We start from the raw sequence: 18,345 nt of genomic DNA, 5'->3' as shown, positions 1-18,345 counted from the left end.
TGGTGTAAAAGAGTTTTGCAAGCAATTTAAAATAAATTGTGTGATTTGGTAGTTCAAATACAAAATGTAACAAAATGTTGGACTAAAAGTCCAGTTGTGCTTCCCAGTCAGTCAGTGACTTTGCAGGCACATTTTGTAAATGAGCCCCCTAATCGGTTTCAGACAGGCTTCAAAGAAACCATTACATCATGTCTAATGAGCTAGAACAGTGGTTCTCAGGCAGCTTATGCACTGTAAGTCTGCAAAACAACGCTAGATTTGAATAATAAAATTCTACTAACCATAGGTCGTCGTGATTTTGCCAAGTAAGACATGTTCTTGGATCAACATCATTTGATGACCCTGGATCAACATTATTTTCCAAAAATATAGACTTAACCCAGTCCCTACCCCTAAACCTAACCCTAACCATGATTTATTCCTAAAATCAGTGGGAAATTATAACTGATTAACAAGGGTGTAGAAGCACCTACCCCTGATTGTAAGCCTAAAACAGATATTTCTTAAAACGTTATATCTCAATTCTGATTGGTTGATTGGAATGTTGTTCCGTGTTGATCCAGGAACATGTTGTAGTTGGTGAAATCACCCTTGCCATAACCATATAGCAGACCTAATACTCTGGACTATTGAATATCTAGTACCCTGAATATCAAAGTCAAAAAAGGAGGAAGAGCTTTCTCATGTTTAGCTCCTAAACTCTGAACTGAGATCAAATCTAGATTAAAATAACATCTCTTAGCATAAGCTTTCAAATAACCCATCTTAAAACCTAATGTTACAGTTCATATGAAATGTTAGTGTTATGAGATAATTTTGCAGCTGGGGAGGATGGGCCCCAATGTGAGTCTGATTTCCATCAAAGTTTCCTCAATGTTTTTTCCTTGACTCAGCCAACTGTGGCTGCTCAGTGGGTCTCAAAAAGATTAAAGGTAATTTCTTGATTTAATGCATTATTTGTTTTGCATCATTAGGTCCTAATTACTTTGTGTTGACACTGAAACATGCATTTTCTGTAAAGTTGCTTTGACATTATATGTATTGTGAAAAGTGCTATACAAATAAACATCAACTGCATTGGACAGGACAGCTAAATAAATAGACTTAAATATTTTAAAAGGTTGGAGAACACACTTTCCATTTCTTTCGTTATATTCTGGCACAAATGAACCTCTCTTTTTGTGAAGCTAAATTAAGCAATGCAGCCAGCATGTTGCACATCATTGCTTCATCAGTAAGTTAAAAGAAAAGCTATTGCCTACATTAAATACAGATTCATTTGTGACAAGAATAAACATAGCCCACAATTTGTTTTGTGCAGTGCAACTATTGGCAGCCAAAACAATGACATCAAAAAACACACACAACCCCCCCCCTCCCCACAAATATTTCTAAACTAAACATTCAAACTATAAAGGCAAGTCTGATGGACATTGAAATAAGCACAACAAATGAACTCTTTGCTTTTGCATGATAAACTATTTTATGACTGTGTGAAACCTTGGCTTTGAACCAAAAACAATCCAGAGTCAGTAATCTACAGCCAATTCAATCAAGCTTCAGAAAAAAAAAAAAAAACAACAAAAAAAAAAAAAAAAAAAATATATATATATATATATATATATATATATATATATATATATATATATATATATATATATATATATATATATATATATATATATATATATATATATATATATATATATATAATATTTAGTGACTAAATGAATCAGAGTCACAGTTGCCTTCTTATCTTATTTTTGATTTAGGGATGAAGCTATTTTAATCCATCAAATTAAATTACAGTTTATTATTACACGGACTTCACTTTATGCCTTATAGGTTGATCTAAAGCCAAACATTACATCCATATTAGATATTAACTTCAATTATTCCCTATAAACTTCCAAATTCTGGAAATATACAAATACAAATAGCAATGGCAACAGCAACCAGTTATTATAACATCTGTGATCCAGAAAGTAGTCCCTCAGCTGGGCCATGACGCCAAGTACATTTGAGATAGTTAGGAAAGGACTGTTATCCTTCAGTTGCCAAGTAACTTTTTGGCAGCAGAAAGGGGAGAACTGCTCAGTGACAGAATTTGCGAGATTAATATTCTCCAATCAGACACATTTCGAGTATGAAGTCATTATGCTAGCTTGAAGATGATTACAAAAATAACAAACAACATATACTTGTTGAAGAGAAACTATTTAACAAGAGAAGATCTTAGCCAATTTGGGGCTTTGGTTAGGAAATTTGCAAGCTGATAAGGGAGTTCAAGACTAAGTTTCCAGGAACTGCTCAGCAAGCAGTGAATAAAAAAGAAAGACAGACCATGAATAACAGTGAACAACAAAAGTATGCTGACAAGGGGTGGACACAAGGGAGGAGAGGAAAATAAAAATCAATACTGTAAGATAAACAAACAATGTGCAGTGCATTTGATTTATAAAATTTATCTTATTCATTTTGGCCTTTACAATCTTGCAAGGCCTCATGCCATATAGAGAAACACTTCCCCAGAAGCCATAAGTCACTTGATTTGAGTGTTTATGAGCTGTACGACAGGGAGCTGGTAGCATTAAACATGTTTGTTGAAGACATGATTATTTTTGATGCCAATAACTGAAATTACTGCTTCCGACACTACTACTAAATCAGAAACATTTTTACGATCGTCTGCCTCACATGTTTTCATCTCTGACTGAGAGCTACAATTCCCTTTTATGAGACTAGGCAATCCGCTGCCAGACACAATGGGCTCTAACGATCTAAATGCAAAGTGTAAAGCGCACGGCGCAGGTGAACTCAGGACGTGTCCAAATCCATTTTTGCTATTTTAACGACGGAAAAATTTTTTGGACTGGGTTGTCCCTATTCTCCTAATTTGTAATGGGCGTAACGTTCAATAAACCAACCAGAGTGTCATCTCCCATTCCCTTTAAGAGCGAGATGTGCTCGCGCCATGGCGGATAGCTATTTAGATGGCGGAATTTGTTGGCGGAAAAGCTGAACTCTTCTCAAGCGAAGAAACCGATCTGCTCGTGCGCGAAGTTAAAGCGTGCGAGGACATCATCTACCCCGGGACAAGCAAGAATCCACCAAAGCTCCGCGCAATGAGTCAGTTAATATGTGTGTGTTTTGGCATGATTGTTCAATTAATTAGCCAATTTCATTCATCATTAGTAGTAATTGGCTGAATCGCAAATAGGTAGCCTAATTCTAATACACGCAATGAACATCATTACATTTTTATATTTCTGTACCCAACACAAAAATATTATTTTACGCTGTCATCATTTTGTTTTTAATATTTGGCATGTTTGTGTGATGCGCATGTGTAATAAGCAAAGTCAAGGTACACTATGGACCCACCCAAGGGGCATTTTCTACCAATGCGCTCTTTAAATAACATATATATATATCTTTATAATATACATCTTCATGAGCAGAGTCAGGTCACCAATGATCTTCATGAGCAGAGTCAATTCACCATTGATCTTCCTGAACAAATGCAAGTCACCATTGATCTTCATGAGCAGAGTCAGGTCACCAATGATCTTCATGAGCAGAGTCAAGTCACCATTGATCTTCCTGAATCCAGTCTAAACACCACGGAAGTACCAGAGTCTCTCCACATCTCTGCGGAACTACCAGAGCCTCCCCACGTCTCTGCTGAACTACTAGGGTCTCGCCACGTCTCTGCTGAACTACCAGAGCCTCTCCACGCATCGGCTGAACTACCAGAGCCTCTCTTCGTCTCATCTAAACTACAAGAGCCTCTCCTCATCTCGGCTGAACTACCAGAGCCTCTCCTCATCTCTGCAGAACTTACAAAGCTTTGTCACGTCTCAGCCGAACTCTCTCAGCACTCGACTGATCCTGTCGTGGCCACGGAGGCCCACTTGTTCATGTTCTCTGTTTCAGACTTGCCTAACCAAACTTGCTCTACTGTGTCATCGATCCCACTGTGGTGGACTTCTGCGCCGCCCTGGTGGGCTTGTGTCTCGACCGCATGGCTCTAATTCTACCTCGCTCCTCTCTGGATTCCTGCCCTGTCGGTTCAGTCCTGGGCCACTGAACGTTATGTTCCTTCCTGGACTTGTGTTTTTTTTTCTTCTTCTCTCTGTTTCCCTCTATGGACCTCCACTGGTCCACCTCCCTCCTGGGCTCCTTGTTTTTGTTTTTTGCACTTCTTGTCTCTGTTTCCCCATTTTACCTGGCCATCCATCCCTCCCCCTGGTCCTACGCCACTCCAACTCCCTCCTGGTCTCTGTGTTCCTTGGTCTCTTCTTGTGTTCAGGTGGAGCATTTGGTAGCTGCTCCGTGGAGGAGGGGGTAATTTCACGCTGTCTGGTCTCTGTTTCCCTGAGTCTCCACTAGTGGTCTCACTTCCCAATAGGCACCTCACCGTAGGCATTACAATTCCCACAAAGCCTTGTCCCTTCATCACAGTAATTGCACTCCTGTTAATTGCACTCAGGTGTCTTAACTTGATAGTCATTACCCTGCCTATATTAACCGGTCTTTTTCTGTTTGTCTTGATGGAGTCCTTTCTTTCCATCACCCAGTTTCCTCGCCTTCCGAGTTTCAAGTTTTGTTCCTGTTCCTATTCCTGTTTGTTTGTTTGGATTGATTTTTGGTTTTGACCCCTGCTTATTGGATTCTGAATTTGGATTACCCATTAAAACCCACACTGCATTTGGATCTCTCGTCTCCTGTGTTTTCTGGGTTCCCGATCGTAACACCTTACATGTTCGAGTCTCTATCACAATACATTTTCAAATGTATAAACTAACTTAACAAGTTTTACTTGTGACTGCACTGATATAGCAAGATCATTTATTTTATTTGTCCTCTTTCATGTTTCATATGAAGTTTAAATCTGTCATATTCTTCAATCTCTTAACCTTTAGTAGTGAATCTCGCTGGGTCTCTAGCAAGATGTAAATCAAACTTGCTTTGTGTTGCCAGGCTCGTGATTGGCTGTTCGCCAGTGATGTCACACATTCATGTGCATGCGCTCCACAAACTCAGGATCAAAGCCTGAGTTGACAAAGAAAGTTGATAAACAGCATCATGTTACCAACAAAGCCAAAATGGAGAGGTTTGGTTTTGTCAACTCAAAACTTATCCTGTAACTCAGAATTTGTTAATCTACCATCATGGTACAGGCCATAGGTTTGAGTTGGTCTATGGTGCAGTCTATATTCAGCTCCTTAAAATAGCACCAATGCACCAGCAATGCGCCTGAACACACCCCTTTTTTAGACCAGCACACCCATGGGCGCATAAAATACAAACAAGTGCATTTGTTAATTAAACGACGTGGCGCTGGACCGAAACTAGCAAACACACTTGCGCTTCACCTTGCATCACATTGCGCCGGTGTATGATAGGGCCCAGTGTCTTTTTTACAACTGCTATAGCCAAGTAATAAATAATATAATGTATTTTTGCAGTGAGGCTTAAGATCTGGCTTGAAGTTAACCAGGGCTGTACTACTAATTTTTACTCATAACATTTTGGTTTATCCTGTTTCTTATGTTCAGTGAAAATTATGTTTGTACTGTACTAAACACAAACAACTAACAATAACAGTTGCGTCAAATGACTCATCTATGTGTAAACACACTGATCTTAAAATAGATGACCACTGTATGTGAGAACTGTCCTCTGTTGGTTTCTTAGGTTGTCCAGATGGTTTCTTCAGGCCACAAAAGCAACAAAATAAAACCATAAATTCCTATAAACAATGTTTAGAGAGACCTGTTGACAGCTTAAGTAAAAAAATACTTCCAGACAGTATTTTATTTTATGTTGTCAGTGAGAAACTGAGATAAATGTCTAAATATCTCCTCAGTGTAATGTTTATTGTAAACCAAATTATTGTGAATTCTAATGAGACATTCTCACACCATCAATAATTTACTCACGCAGTTGAAAAATGCATCAGCTATAGCACAAAATAAATACAACTTAACATTTCAAGGCGAATAAACTAAATTTTAAGGCAGCACAAACACTTTTTTTGACAGTATGACAGTATAAATTTTTGAGAGCTTAAAAATGTCACTTGTTATTTTAGTTATGTTGTCATGTCTGATTACAGCTTGAAACCAATTTATATCAGTATGAATAATCAGTTTTTGCACAGAAAAAGTATTGTCCATCAAAGAACAGCAGCATAATCCAAATAATTGCTGCATTATACAAGTAAGAGAACAGACGTTGCATTTTGGGCTTTGACTATAAAACATGAGTGCTTGAGAACAAAGCAGTAACCACAAAATACAGCACAGAGACCAGCAGTTTCATCTTTGGATTACAAGGCAGGCAAAATAAAATCCATCTCCACAATGGTAAATCCCATCATCACAAAGCCAATTTTATTTTATTTTATTTTTTGCAAAGATGATACCTATGCTGCGAATTCTCTGTGTTTTAATGGCAGAGACGTGTGCAGATTAAAACCGAAAGTTCTTGCTGATGAACCTTTGTTCATTGATGTAAATTCAATATCTTAATCTCCAACCACTGAATTTTTAGAAGTTTCAAAAGAATTCAAAAGATTGTGGACAAGTCAATATGATGACACTTTTATGTTATGATATTAAAATATGTCACGATAAAGTCTACTGTCAGGGACCAGGCAGACCCGGTCCCAGCCAATCCACAACGCTCACGCTCCCCTGAGTATCAAACACCCACACCTGATCACCCTCAGCATGGCACTATAAAGTAGGGATGTCCCGATCAGGTTTTTTTGCCCTCGAGTCCGAGTCATTTGATTTTGAGTATCTGCCGATACCGAGTCCCGATCGATACTTCTATAATACATAAAAAAAGAATAAAGAAGAGTGAAGAAACAGATCCAGGATGTTCAGTAAATTACATTTTGAAATATATTCAAATATAAAACAGCCATTTTAAATAGGATAGTAAAAATATTTCAAAATCTTACTGTTTTGCTGTACTTTGGATCAAATAAATGCAGGCTTGGTGAACAGAAGGGACTTCTTTAAAAAAAAAAAACATTAACAAGCTTACTGTTCAAAAACTTCTGACTGGTAGTATAGGCAACTTGAATTTTTCTCTAATTTCTAGCTTTTAATCGGCTTAGAAATCTATAAATGCTGGACAATAACAAATAATAATGATTTGTTTATATACTACAAACACTGTTTATCACGTAATAAGGCAGAATAGTTTAGCCTATATACTGTAATAATTGCTATGTCAATTAACACTGCATTGTTCATATACTTTATTTATCACCTGCTGGAGATGACTTGAAAAACAATTTATTGTCGTGATCGTATATTAATGTCTTCGAGTTTGCATAAGTTTCTGTTTTCCTGTGAGCACAGGGAGAGCTGGACTAATAAAATTCCATATTAGGAATTTCCTGATATCAGCGCGAGAGCACGCTCTGGCTTCGAGTATGAATGAAACACACACTGCATGAGAGTTTAGTGCTCTGTGATGTTCATCTCGCTGTATTCTGGGTCCGAATGAAATACAGTGTATCAGGTCATGCGCAGACTATCATGTCTCTTGGCGTTTGAATCTATATTTATTCACACCAGCTCTCGAAAACAAAGTAATGTCATGCCACACGCGTTGCTGTTTCTGTGTGGAGTCAAAAGGGTCTAACTCTGTGCCACCGCATAACTAAAGATGTGTTAAAAATTTATGAGAATATATATTCTCAGGACTTTCTATCCGAGTCCTGATTGGGAGGTAACTTCCAATTCCAATCGAGTCTGAAACCACGTGATTGGGCCGGATTTCCGATCACATGATCAGATCTGGACATCCCTACTATTAAGCACTCACCTCAGAATCAGTTCACCATCAAGCCTCCTACAGGAATCGACCTCACGATCTTGTCTCCAGCTCACCTCGACTTCAGAAGACCTCCAGAAGTAACGTATACTTACCTTTTGAAAAGCTAACCTGTGTGTCTTTGTTCTCCTGTCTCCAGGACGCCGGTGACAAATCAGTTACCTGAATTACGAGCTTCGATATGTTCGATATCTGTTCTCGTAAGACTCTCTGGGCAGTGGCCTTCCCTGTAAAGCAAAAGAGTTGTGTGGCTTTGACGTCTCGACAATTGACGAACTCACCTGTATTTCACCGAAGTGAACTCCACAGAACCCGCACCTGAATTTAACTCCTACTCACCTCTCACGAACTCTTGTTAAATAAAGACACTGTGTTGAATTCAATTACCTCTGTCTCCAGTGTACATCCTGACAGCTACCTAACGTTCTTTCTAAAGTTTATTGACTAAAGTTATAGTGTACAGAAGTAATGTGATGCACCAATTTTGAAAAAATACATTTATTGTTTTCACTCTACAAAAACAACTTATTTTAAAATAAATAACATCCTTAAAGGGGGCATAACACACACAGTTTCACCCAATATCATGTTAACCTTGAGTATTACTGCATCATAATATCTATCAAAGAAAACTACAGCTTTACGATTCTCTCCAGAATGACGAACACTTTTGCGTCGAATGCCAACAAAACAGAAATTTGATGCCGTTTACCATCTGCAGTTCTGAATCACGACAGGGATCTTTTATAACTGGGACTGCTCCATCCTTCAGTATCACACGATGTTCAAATACAGCTTCGAAGTGGGCCTGTTCATAAAATGTTTTTAACAAACCCACTCTGTTGCTGCCCCAGAAAAACAAACAGCATCCACTGTTTACATAAAAGGAAGATGAATTAAGTTATCTTTCCCTTACAACCGAAAGCACGCTTCTTTGGAAATATTCTTCTCGAGTGAATCTCGTGCAGTGCTGCCGCCGGATGAAGCTTGTTGATGTGCGTGATCTCGCTCTTGCTCTGGTCAATGCGTGTCTGTGCTCATTTTTGGGGAGAAATGCCCATATAAGGATTTCAACCCATACGTCATGAAGAGCCACGAATGAAAAAAACTCCTGGAAACTTGTATGAATCCCGGGAGTAACATTATTGGCACAGAAATAATGTCAGATGTCAAAATTGTTTTTTGAAACTTTATCCATGCTTAGCATGAGAATCCAACTCTTTAACAGTGTAAACAACTCTGAAGGCTTGAAACAGCATTGTACTGAAAGCCCCCCAACACACTTTAATTGATTTTGTATTTAGAACAAAAAACACTACAGAGGTATAACATATCCAGTGATTTTAAAAGGAAATCCTAATTGAGTCAAAATCTGCTAAGTGGTTATAATGGAACAAGTGTTAAAAAGCAATTTTTCACTTATTATGGGATTTGCATTTTCATAGATTTAAATAAAAAATGATTGGCTAAACAAAGCCTCTTTTATTTCATTGTTCACAGATATATTAATGTTATCTTTTGGTGAGTAGAATGATTTCCTGCATATTGTTAGATTTAAAAAATAATAATAAATTAGCAGACAGTACCTTTGTCGAAAACGCGTGACGTTTATAGATGTTCACCACGGTAAACCCTAGAGCACCACAGAGAGTGCCTGTGCTTTTTCATGTGATCTATAGCTGTATTATGCTACAAAATTGTCGGATTGTGATTGGTTGACAGTGACAGAGATTTCAAGAGTTGATTAATAACTGCTCAACTTTGGATTCCATGCAAGTCTTGCAACACTTGCAAGAGTACTGAACCCAGATCCTTAACTAGACTGAAACTAACCACATAGAGGTCCTTGCGACATGCTAGTATTCTTCATTTTGTAATCAAGTTTGGGTTTATGTAAATAAGCATTCATATGGCAATGATTAGCTGGTGGTCTCACATTTGTTTCTAACATTTTGTTTAGTGCAGTAAATGTATGTTGTGGTTAAAGGAGAGCCAGATGCACACCCAAAAAAATATGTAAACAGCTTGACATAAACAAAATCAAAATCTAACAGCAACTATATGACTTACAATTGACAAAAATCATATATATGAGAGAGGTTAGTACACATGCACATACGCGACACATACACATCAGTTTTGACCCGATTGACACTTAGCTGTAACCACAGTGAAAAAATGTGGGAGTTTCAGCAGGGAAAAAGAAATCAACTGGGAAAAGGAAAAAGCAAACGTTTATATATTTTTTATATCAAAATACATTTAATTTCAATTAGTACCAGAGTAAAAATGTAAGATCAAAAATTACATGCAGGAGAGAACGTAAATCTGAAGGAGAGACACTATAAAGTTAGTGAATAACAAGATTTTTTGGCATACATTTATACTAAACCTGTTTCCACCTCTATTTTTTCCCCAATGTACACTTTTGACGTTTTATAATTTTATGACTTTATCTAACTGATTTAACCTCCTAATATATTTTACAGTGGTCTATAACTAACTCTGTTGGTTTCATAAATCAGTGAGCTCTTACCTGTTGTTCTTGATATTTTAATAAGTATTCACTTAATAAGACTGAGCACATGCTGTGCTGTCTGAGGGGAGGGCTCCAAGTTCGGAGTGTAGCCCAAACCCAGAGAACATGCATGTATAAATATTTATCATGCTTTTTAAGTGGATTATCTAAACATGCTCCTCCCGAACTTTGTTATTAAAACATGTCATTGAGAGCAAGGATCATGAATGTTGCATATGTTCATGATTACAAATGCATGCAAATGTACAATTTAAAATGCTTTGAAGATATATTTTTTTCACTATGCACCGAGCCAATGGCCTTGTTACAGTAAGTGCCATGGCATGTTCTACTCACCACATTGTTTTTTTCTTTCCGGATTTGAAATAAAAGAGAAAAAAAATCGGAGAAACTTAGACTTCCTTAGAGTTTCCCTTTCCCGATCATGGAGAATCATCTGCTCAGCTGCACAGAAAACATGATATATTATTTACAATACCATCAGCCAAACTGGGACCCTGCCAATTTCAAATACTTTCTGAAGAACTGAACTTTCTCTTGAATTGAGGATAAACCACAGATTATTATTGCAGGTGTTTAAATTAATAGTTCACCCAAAAATTAAAATTTCTGTGGGGCCCGCGATAGCCAATACTGAATGTTAATTTGCCACCCCTCCCCCACAAGTTCAGGGGGCCCCATAGAAAATTCAGTGCACAGGGCCCAGAATCCCAGCAACAGTCCTGTCCCCAGTAGATTCTATGCAGTGAATGGGTGCCACCAGAATCAGTCTAAACAGTAGATAAAAACATCACAACAACCCAGAAGTAATTGACACTACCACAGTCCATTATTTAACATTATGTGAAGTGGAAAGCTATGTGTTTGTAATAAACAAATTCATCGTTAAGATATTTTAACTTTATGCCTTCACTTCTGGCCAAAATATGAGTTTGTATTCTATAAAATGCTCCCTTCAGTGAAAAAGGCCATCCTCTGATGTCCTCTCACATCACAATACCCCAACATTTTTGTTTAGAACTGTATTGGAAAATACAGTATTTGCTTGTAAAAGGTGCTTTATCTGTGCATATTTCACTCTTATTTAGACTAAAGGAACTAAAAATGTCTTCATGGATTAGTTTATTACAAAAACTAATATTTTTCCCGATATGTTAACTGATTGATTGAGTCGTGTGGATTACATCTGGATCATTGTGATGTTTTTATCAGCTGTTTGAACTCTGATTCTGATGGCACCCATTCACTGCAGAGGATCCATTGGTTAGCAAATGATATGATGCTAAATTGACATCTTGGATGGCCTGAGGGTGAGTGCAAAAAAAGTAAATGGGCTGTCTGGAACAGCAAGCTGTAATGGTATGTGGACTATGTGTAGGAGATGTCTCTTCTCATCTTACAGAAAGGACATATGTTCTGAGCTATAACTGCTTTAACACAAGCAAAGTAAAATCCATGTGTGGCCAAAATTACCATTTAGAAATCAGTCAGCTCATTTTTTACATCTTTCATGGGGGATCCTTGTGCTTTTTTGATCTAGTCACCAGTGTTTGGCTCTATTGCTTCAAGACAACTTCCAGGGCTGGGTTTGGGATTTGACTAAGCCAGCACAACCTGAGGTCAAAACGCATCTGTGGTTGTCTGGGATTGTTTCTAAGATATATGGCTAAAGTTGGGGAGTGTGAGAAGCAAAGACTGTGTTCTCATTTAACTAAAATGTGGTCCTTGGTTACAAGTTCATCCATTCATTATTGTGTCAGCACTCAGCAGATGATTTATTAATTCTGCACATCTTTTTTATAATGTGCTAAACAAAAATGCTATTGTTGTCTTTCATTGCACAGAAATCTGTAAATGCAAACAGTAACAATGTTGGATATACTGAAGGGCTTTAAAACAAGTCCTTCACAATGATTTGCGGACACACATGGATTACAAGTACTAAAATATAAAATGTAAATGAAAAAAAATTTATAATAAAATAATCAATTATTATCAATTATTAACACACACACACACACACACACACACACACAGTTATTTATATATATATATATATATATATATATATATATATATATATATATATATATATATATATATATATATATATATATATAAAATACAAACTTATTAATATTACAACTTTATTTTACAAAATGTATATCTGAATAAATTGTGAATATTAATAAGTTTGTTGTAATGATCCGAATAAAAAAAGAATACAGTCTTCCAAATGCATTGAACTATACTCAGAAACTTGGTAGACATTAAAATTCTCGAAAAGAATGAAGATAAGGCGGGGGAGGGGGATCAGTGAGGAGTGGTCACACACTCTATGCACAGACTCGCTCGTGCTGTGGGTTTTTTGTCTCGCGCTCCGACAGATGTACAGTAAGTGCACGCACTTTATTCTTGCATGTAGAGGCATTGATTTCATTATGGCTGAAAATTATTGTTAAGTGTTTTTTATTATAATGAGTGGTTATGCAAGTGTTTGGAGAGAACTGCTTGGAAAAAAATGAGTTCAAAGTAGCCCATTTGGAAACTGGTTGCATCAAAGTGAAGCTCTCTGTTTGCATGTTGTGTTTAAAAATGTGTCAAGGTTACTTTATTATAATAATGATGCTGACGATAATAACGATTTTTTTTTAACAGTTAAACATGTCTCCTTTCACATAGATGCAAATATATATGCACATTTTCTGTCAAACAATTTCTAAAACGAAAAATGTTTTTTTAGTTGCACGTTTAATCCAAATGTTTTTTTTTAAAATGCATTTTTGCAAGTCATATATCAAAATTAATTATTTCGTTATATTATTGTAGCTTATAGTTTTTTTTTTTTATTATTAGTGTCTGTTTTCTGCGCTCTCTTACAAAGGTGTGGTCTCTTGTTCTCTTAAAAGTGTGCAAAGCTACTATCTTGATTTATGACGTGAAAGGTAGTATATCAGGGGAAAATAGTAGGCTACATTTTCTAACTAACTAACTTACTTAGTAAATAAATAAATAAATAGAACTGGTAAAAAATAAACTCCAGCCTATAATAAATATTTGCATTTCGTTTGAGCAACTTTTTTTTATGGTCATCACTGAAGTAAGCGACTTACAATCAGATGGTGTCTTTACGAGTGTCTACCAGTAGGGGCAAACGAGATTTAGTAGTCTGTTTTATTAAAATAAAAGCTTCCTGAAATAAGAAATGTTGACAATGAATTGGGAATATACTACAATATATGTTCAGTTTTGGGTGGATATGCCTATTGTAAGTATTTGTTTAAAACGGCCTCATCTTTTTCTCCATGCCATTCCAAATAGCAAACGGAATTGGCCCAGATGTGGCCTCAAGTTTAAGGCTGAGAATTGGCACCAATAATAAAACCTGTTTTGTGGCCCTTGTCTTTAATCCAGTTGTGGGCCACTTCAGGGCTGTCATTCTTTTTGGCACTTGGGCCGAGGGAAATTGTTTAGCCCAGATCTGGGCCAGAAAACCTTTGCTATGTGGGATGAAGGCTTGCACACAGTGTCGCCAATCAGATAAGGAAATGAATTGGAAATAAGGCGGAAATGCAGTGTTGTTGCAACAGTTCCTGAGTAGGCACACAACTTAAGCTCATCACATAGGAAATGTATTCTTTATTTTTTGCAGCGATTAAATTGCTTATTAAAAGAACAGTTTTATCTATATAAAATGTGAATGGTTTGACAATGCCTTGAAGCCTGAAGGTCATGAAGGTCTTTTACATGAATTAAGAAGGATTTCTAAGTTGTTAGATAGCTAATTTGGTGTTTGTAGGCCAAAAATATGCTCTTGTTTTTAGGGATTTTCAAAGCCAACGTAATTGCATTTCTGGAGCTCAACTTAGAGGTGATGAGATCCATATGTTCTATGCTGTCATCATGCTTGATCATACTAAAAACCTAGTACCATGGAATGTTTACATCATATTGTAAAATATGCAGCTGTGTTATAGACATTGTCAGTATGCAAAATAAAAGGAAGTAATTAGAAGAGAGCATCAAAGGCGTCTGTTTACCTTATCAGATGTGTTGTGCATTGCCACATGGTGTCTGTCTGCGCTTGAACATTTGCCAGTGGAATACAATTCTAGTCAAGGTCCAGATTGGGATTCCCCCAACCCCCCCCCCCCCCCCAATATTTGTTCTTGGTTTATTCTCTGTACTGTCATCCTTACCATTTATATTATATTACTTTAACTGAATGCCATGATATTCCTGTCTCTCCCTTATCGCATGTGTGCCGATGTTTATTTTCCACATTCTTTTGGTGGCATGCATGCCAAAGGTTTCTGATCTTTTATCATTTTACATATCTCCAAAATCAATTTCTGACTTAAAATCAGTAAGTTACTAGAATTAGAAGATTGTGCTGTAATCATTCATTTAGTTTTAAGAAATACATAATCATAACTTAGATGTGTCTAAATGCTTTCATTTGCTCAGATTCATGGAATGTTATGGTCATTAGATGATTTACTTTATTAATTTAAATGTTGTCCTATTAATATTTGTGTCTAACATTGTCTGATCTCTCAAATCATTAGACAGGAAACAAGTATGAAATAAATGTGCATGCAAAGATTTGCCTCAGTGACATGTCATGGCCTCTGGTTTTGGTTTTCTCAATCAGTCAACTCTCTCTTCACAGTTTAATTACTTCCATGTGCTCAATATTTGATCCACCTTTCCTGTTTGCCTTAAACATCTGGCCCTCACAACAGTTATTAACCCAGTTGGTTCTGGCTTAAGGGTTTAAAAATCTTTTGGGAAGTTTTTTTTTAAAGGGACAAAACACATTAATTAACATGAGTTAACAAGACTTACTATGTAAATGTGTCAGATTTAGCCAGTCAAGCTAATTTTCATCTGCAGTCATTTGCAGAAACAGATTTCTGTACAAATCTGTTTTTATCAAAACTGAAGACATTTTTAATGGCATAGAACAGGGGTTGGCCAGCCATTTTCTTTCATCCTGTACTGGGGTGTTGTTTAATGTAGTAGAAGAATAAAACCCTGGTTACCACAGTTTGTAGTGAATTTAAACAGTTCTATAACAAAATGATAATGGAATCTAAACAGGAACAGATCTTATTTTGCTGATTTAAAGAAAACTAAATTAGTAAAATAATGATGATAATAATAAATTAGTAAAATAAACAAAAATTAAATCTGATAGTATTTTTATATATACTGGCATTCAAAAGTTTAGAGTTTAGAGTTTAGAGTTTAGATTTTTAATGAAAGAAATTAATAGTTTTTTATTCATCGAAATGTAAAAAAATTCTGCTTGATATCACAGAAATATTCAGCAGAAAAAAATGTTTTCAACATGTTTATTGAGCAGGAGATCAGCATAGAATGATTTCAGAAAGGTCGAAATTACCTTTTTTTTTGCCTTTGTGTTGAAAAAACTCTTTTTTTAATTAAAACTGTCGGAAATGTTCTACATTTTTCTATTCATTATACTGAAAGTGTTTCAAGAACAGCAAACCACATTAAAGCAACTACACTGTCCAGCTCATCTGAGCAGCTCATAAATGAATAAGCCAGGGCATGCAAACAACTTTAACTGAAACAAAAGACAAAGTATAAAAGTACATATAAAATTGCATGCCTAGGTTAGCCTATCCTTGGATAGGAAGTAATATCCTTTTGAAAAACAAGACATAAAAGCTTGTCAATGGGTGTATTTGTAAAGCCTGGAGCACATTAGCATCCTAATGAAAGAGTTGTGTTAGAAAGAATTTTTTAATGGAGCAAGTTGTTCTGTTAGTGTGCCAGAAACATATATAGGCTCCATGTTTCTCTCATGTGTGATTCTATTACAGAAAACCATTTTATTAAGCATGAAAGTTACGAGCAGAATACAGATTAGATGTGATTTCCTTTGAGCTCCTATTTTGGGATGACAGGCACATGTGTAACTTTCTATGCATAGGACATTTTTTATCTCTCAAAGACATGAATGGAGAGAAGCAAACAGAAACAGATGTGTCGATTGTCTTATAGAAGGCAAAGAAGAATGTGACTGAATTTGATTAATGGAAAATAACATCAAAATAATTGAACTTTATCTCTGTCTCTGTTTTGTCAACCAGTGGAATGAGTTAAAGGAATAATTAACCCAAACATTTTAATTATCAGAATCAGAATCAGAATCAGTTTGTAGTGAATTTAAACAGTTCTATAACAAAATGATAATGGAATCTAAACAGGAACAGATCTTATTTTGCTGATTTAAAGAAAACTAAATTAGTAAAATAATGATGATTAAAAAAAAGTGATAATAATAAATTAGTAAAATAAACAAAAATTAAATCTGATAGTATTTTTATATATACTGGCATTCAAAAGTTTAGAGTTTAGAGTTTAGAGTTTAGATTTTTAATGAAAGAAATTAATAGTTTATAGAAATTAATAGAATGAGCTTTATTGCCAGGTATGTTTACACATACGAGGAATTTGTTTTCATGATAGAAGCTCCGCAGTAAAACAGAATGACAGCGACAGAACATAAAACACATAATAAAATAATTTAAAAAATACAAAAAATACGTAGGTAAGGAATGATAATATACAAATTGTAGGCAGGTATATTACAAAAAGCAGTTACAGTATGTATGTACAGGTATTTTATGTACAAAATTTAAAGGTGCTGTAGGGAACTTTTGTAAAAAAAATATTTTTTACATATTTATTAAACCTGTCATTATGTCCTGACAGTAGAATATGAGACAGATAATCTGTGAAAAAATCAAGCTCCTCTGGCTCCTCCCAGTGGTCCTATTGCCATTTGCAGAAACTCCATCGCTCCCGGTAAAAAATAACCAATCAGAGCTGCGCTCCGTAACTTTGTTTGTTTTCAAAATGTAGAAAAATGTATATAATAAGCGAGTACACCATGAATCCATTTTCCAAACCGTGTTTGTGTCTTGTCCTGAATCACCAGGGTGCACCTATAATAAGTGTTTATATTCGGACTATTTTAGATTGCTTCGGGGGTACAGCGGCGGAGTAACCCAGTACTTTTGTGATTCTTCATAGACATAAACAGAGAGAAGTAGTTCCGGCTACGATGTTCTTCGGCAAGACGCAAGCAGTTCTGTTTATTAACCACTAGAGCGTCAAAAGTTCCCTACCGCAGCTTTAAGTGTACACTAAGTATGTGTGTTAGATAAATAAGTGTTTGTGTATATAAATATAAAGTGTAGTGTGTTCCACAGTTATTATCAATTGTTCATTAGATGGATTGCCCGAGGGAAGAAACTGGTCCTATGTCTGGTCGTTCTAGTGCTCAGTGCTCTGTAGCGTCGACCAGATGGCAGCAGTTTAAAAAGGGAGTGTGCTGGATGTGCGGGGTCCAGAGTGATTTTGCCAGCCTTTTTGCTCAAGTACAGTTCTTGAATAGATGGGAGGGTTGTACCGATGATTCGCTTAGCAGTCCGGACTACCCTCTGTAGTCTTCTGAGGTCCGATTTAGAAGCTGAGCTGAACCAGACAGTTACTGAAGTGCAGAGAATGGATTCAATGATGGTGGAGTAGAACTGTTTCAGCAGCTCCTGTGGCAGGTTAAAATTCCTCAGCCGGCGAAGGAAGTACAGTACAAACCTCTGCTGGGCCTTTTTCACAATGGAGTCAATGTGAATGTCCCACTTCAGGTCCTGAGAGATTTTTTTCTGAATGGGTGCCATTTTTCGGAATGGGTTTTTCTGAATGGGTGCCGTCAGAACGTTTCACCTTCAATTGTCCAGTGAAAATGTTCATTCCCTGTTGCTTAGAACTTTTTCGCTTGTAAACAGTGCTTGATTTGTGCATATTTCTCTCCTGATTCAGGTGAGGCAACTTTTTCAATGGAGAAAGCAATATTATTGATGCAGTGATTTGAAATGAAAAACATCTTAATGATGGATCTATTTATTATAAAC

At 36.3% G+C, this 18,345-nt stretch overlaps 1 protein-coding gene across 2 annotated transcripts in view; it reads left to right on the top strand.

Annotated features, from left to right (window-relative positions):
* Positions 1 to 12,703: 12,703 nt before the first annotated feature.
* col6a4a (collagen, type VI, alpha 4a) overlaps positions 12,704 to 18,345 on the top strand; it is a 29,825-nt gene continuing 24,183 nt past the window's right edge. For both annotated transcript variants that reach the window (XM_026283772.1, XM_026283771.1), the window contains exon 1: positions 12,704 to 12,790. In XM_026283772.1, coding sequence (XP_026139557.1) covers positions 12,735 to 12,790 — 56 coding nt within the window. In that variant the 5' untranslated portion in view covers positions 12,704 to 12,734. The remainder of the gene's footprint in view (positions 12,791 to 18,345) is intronic.

This window comes from Carassius auratus, chromosome 16 (assembly GCF_003368295.1).
Source record: "Carassius auratus strain Wakin chromosome 16, ASM336829v1, whole genome shotgun sequence".
NCBI classification, from domain to species: Eukaryota; Metazoa; Chordata; class Actinopteri; order Cypriniformes; family Cyprinidae; genus Carassius; species Carassius auratus.
This window is presented reverse-complemented; position numbering and strand designations above follow the sequence as displayed.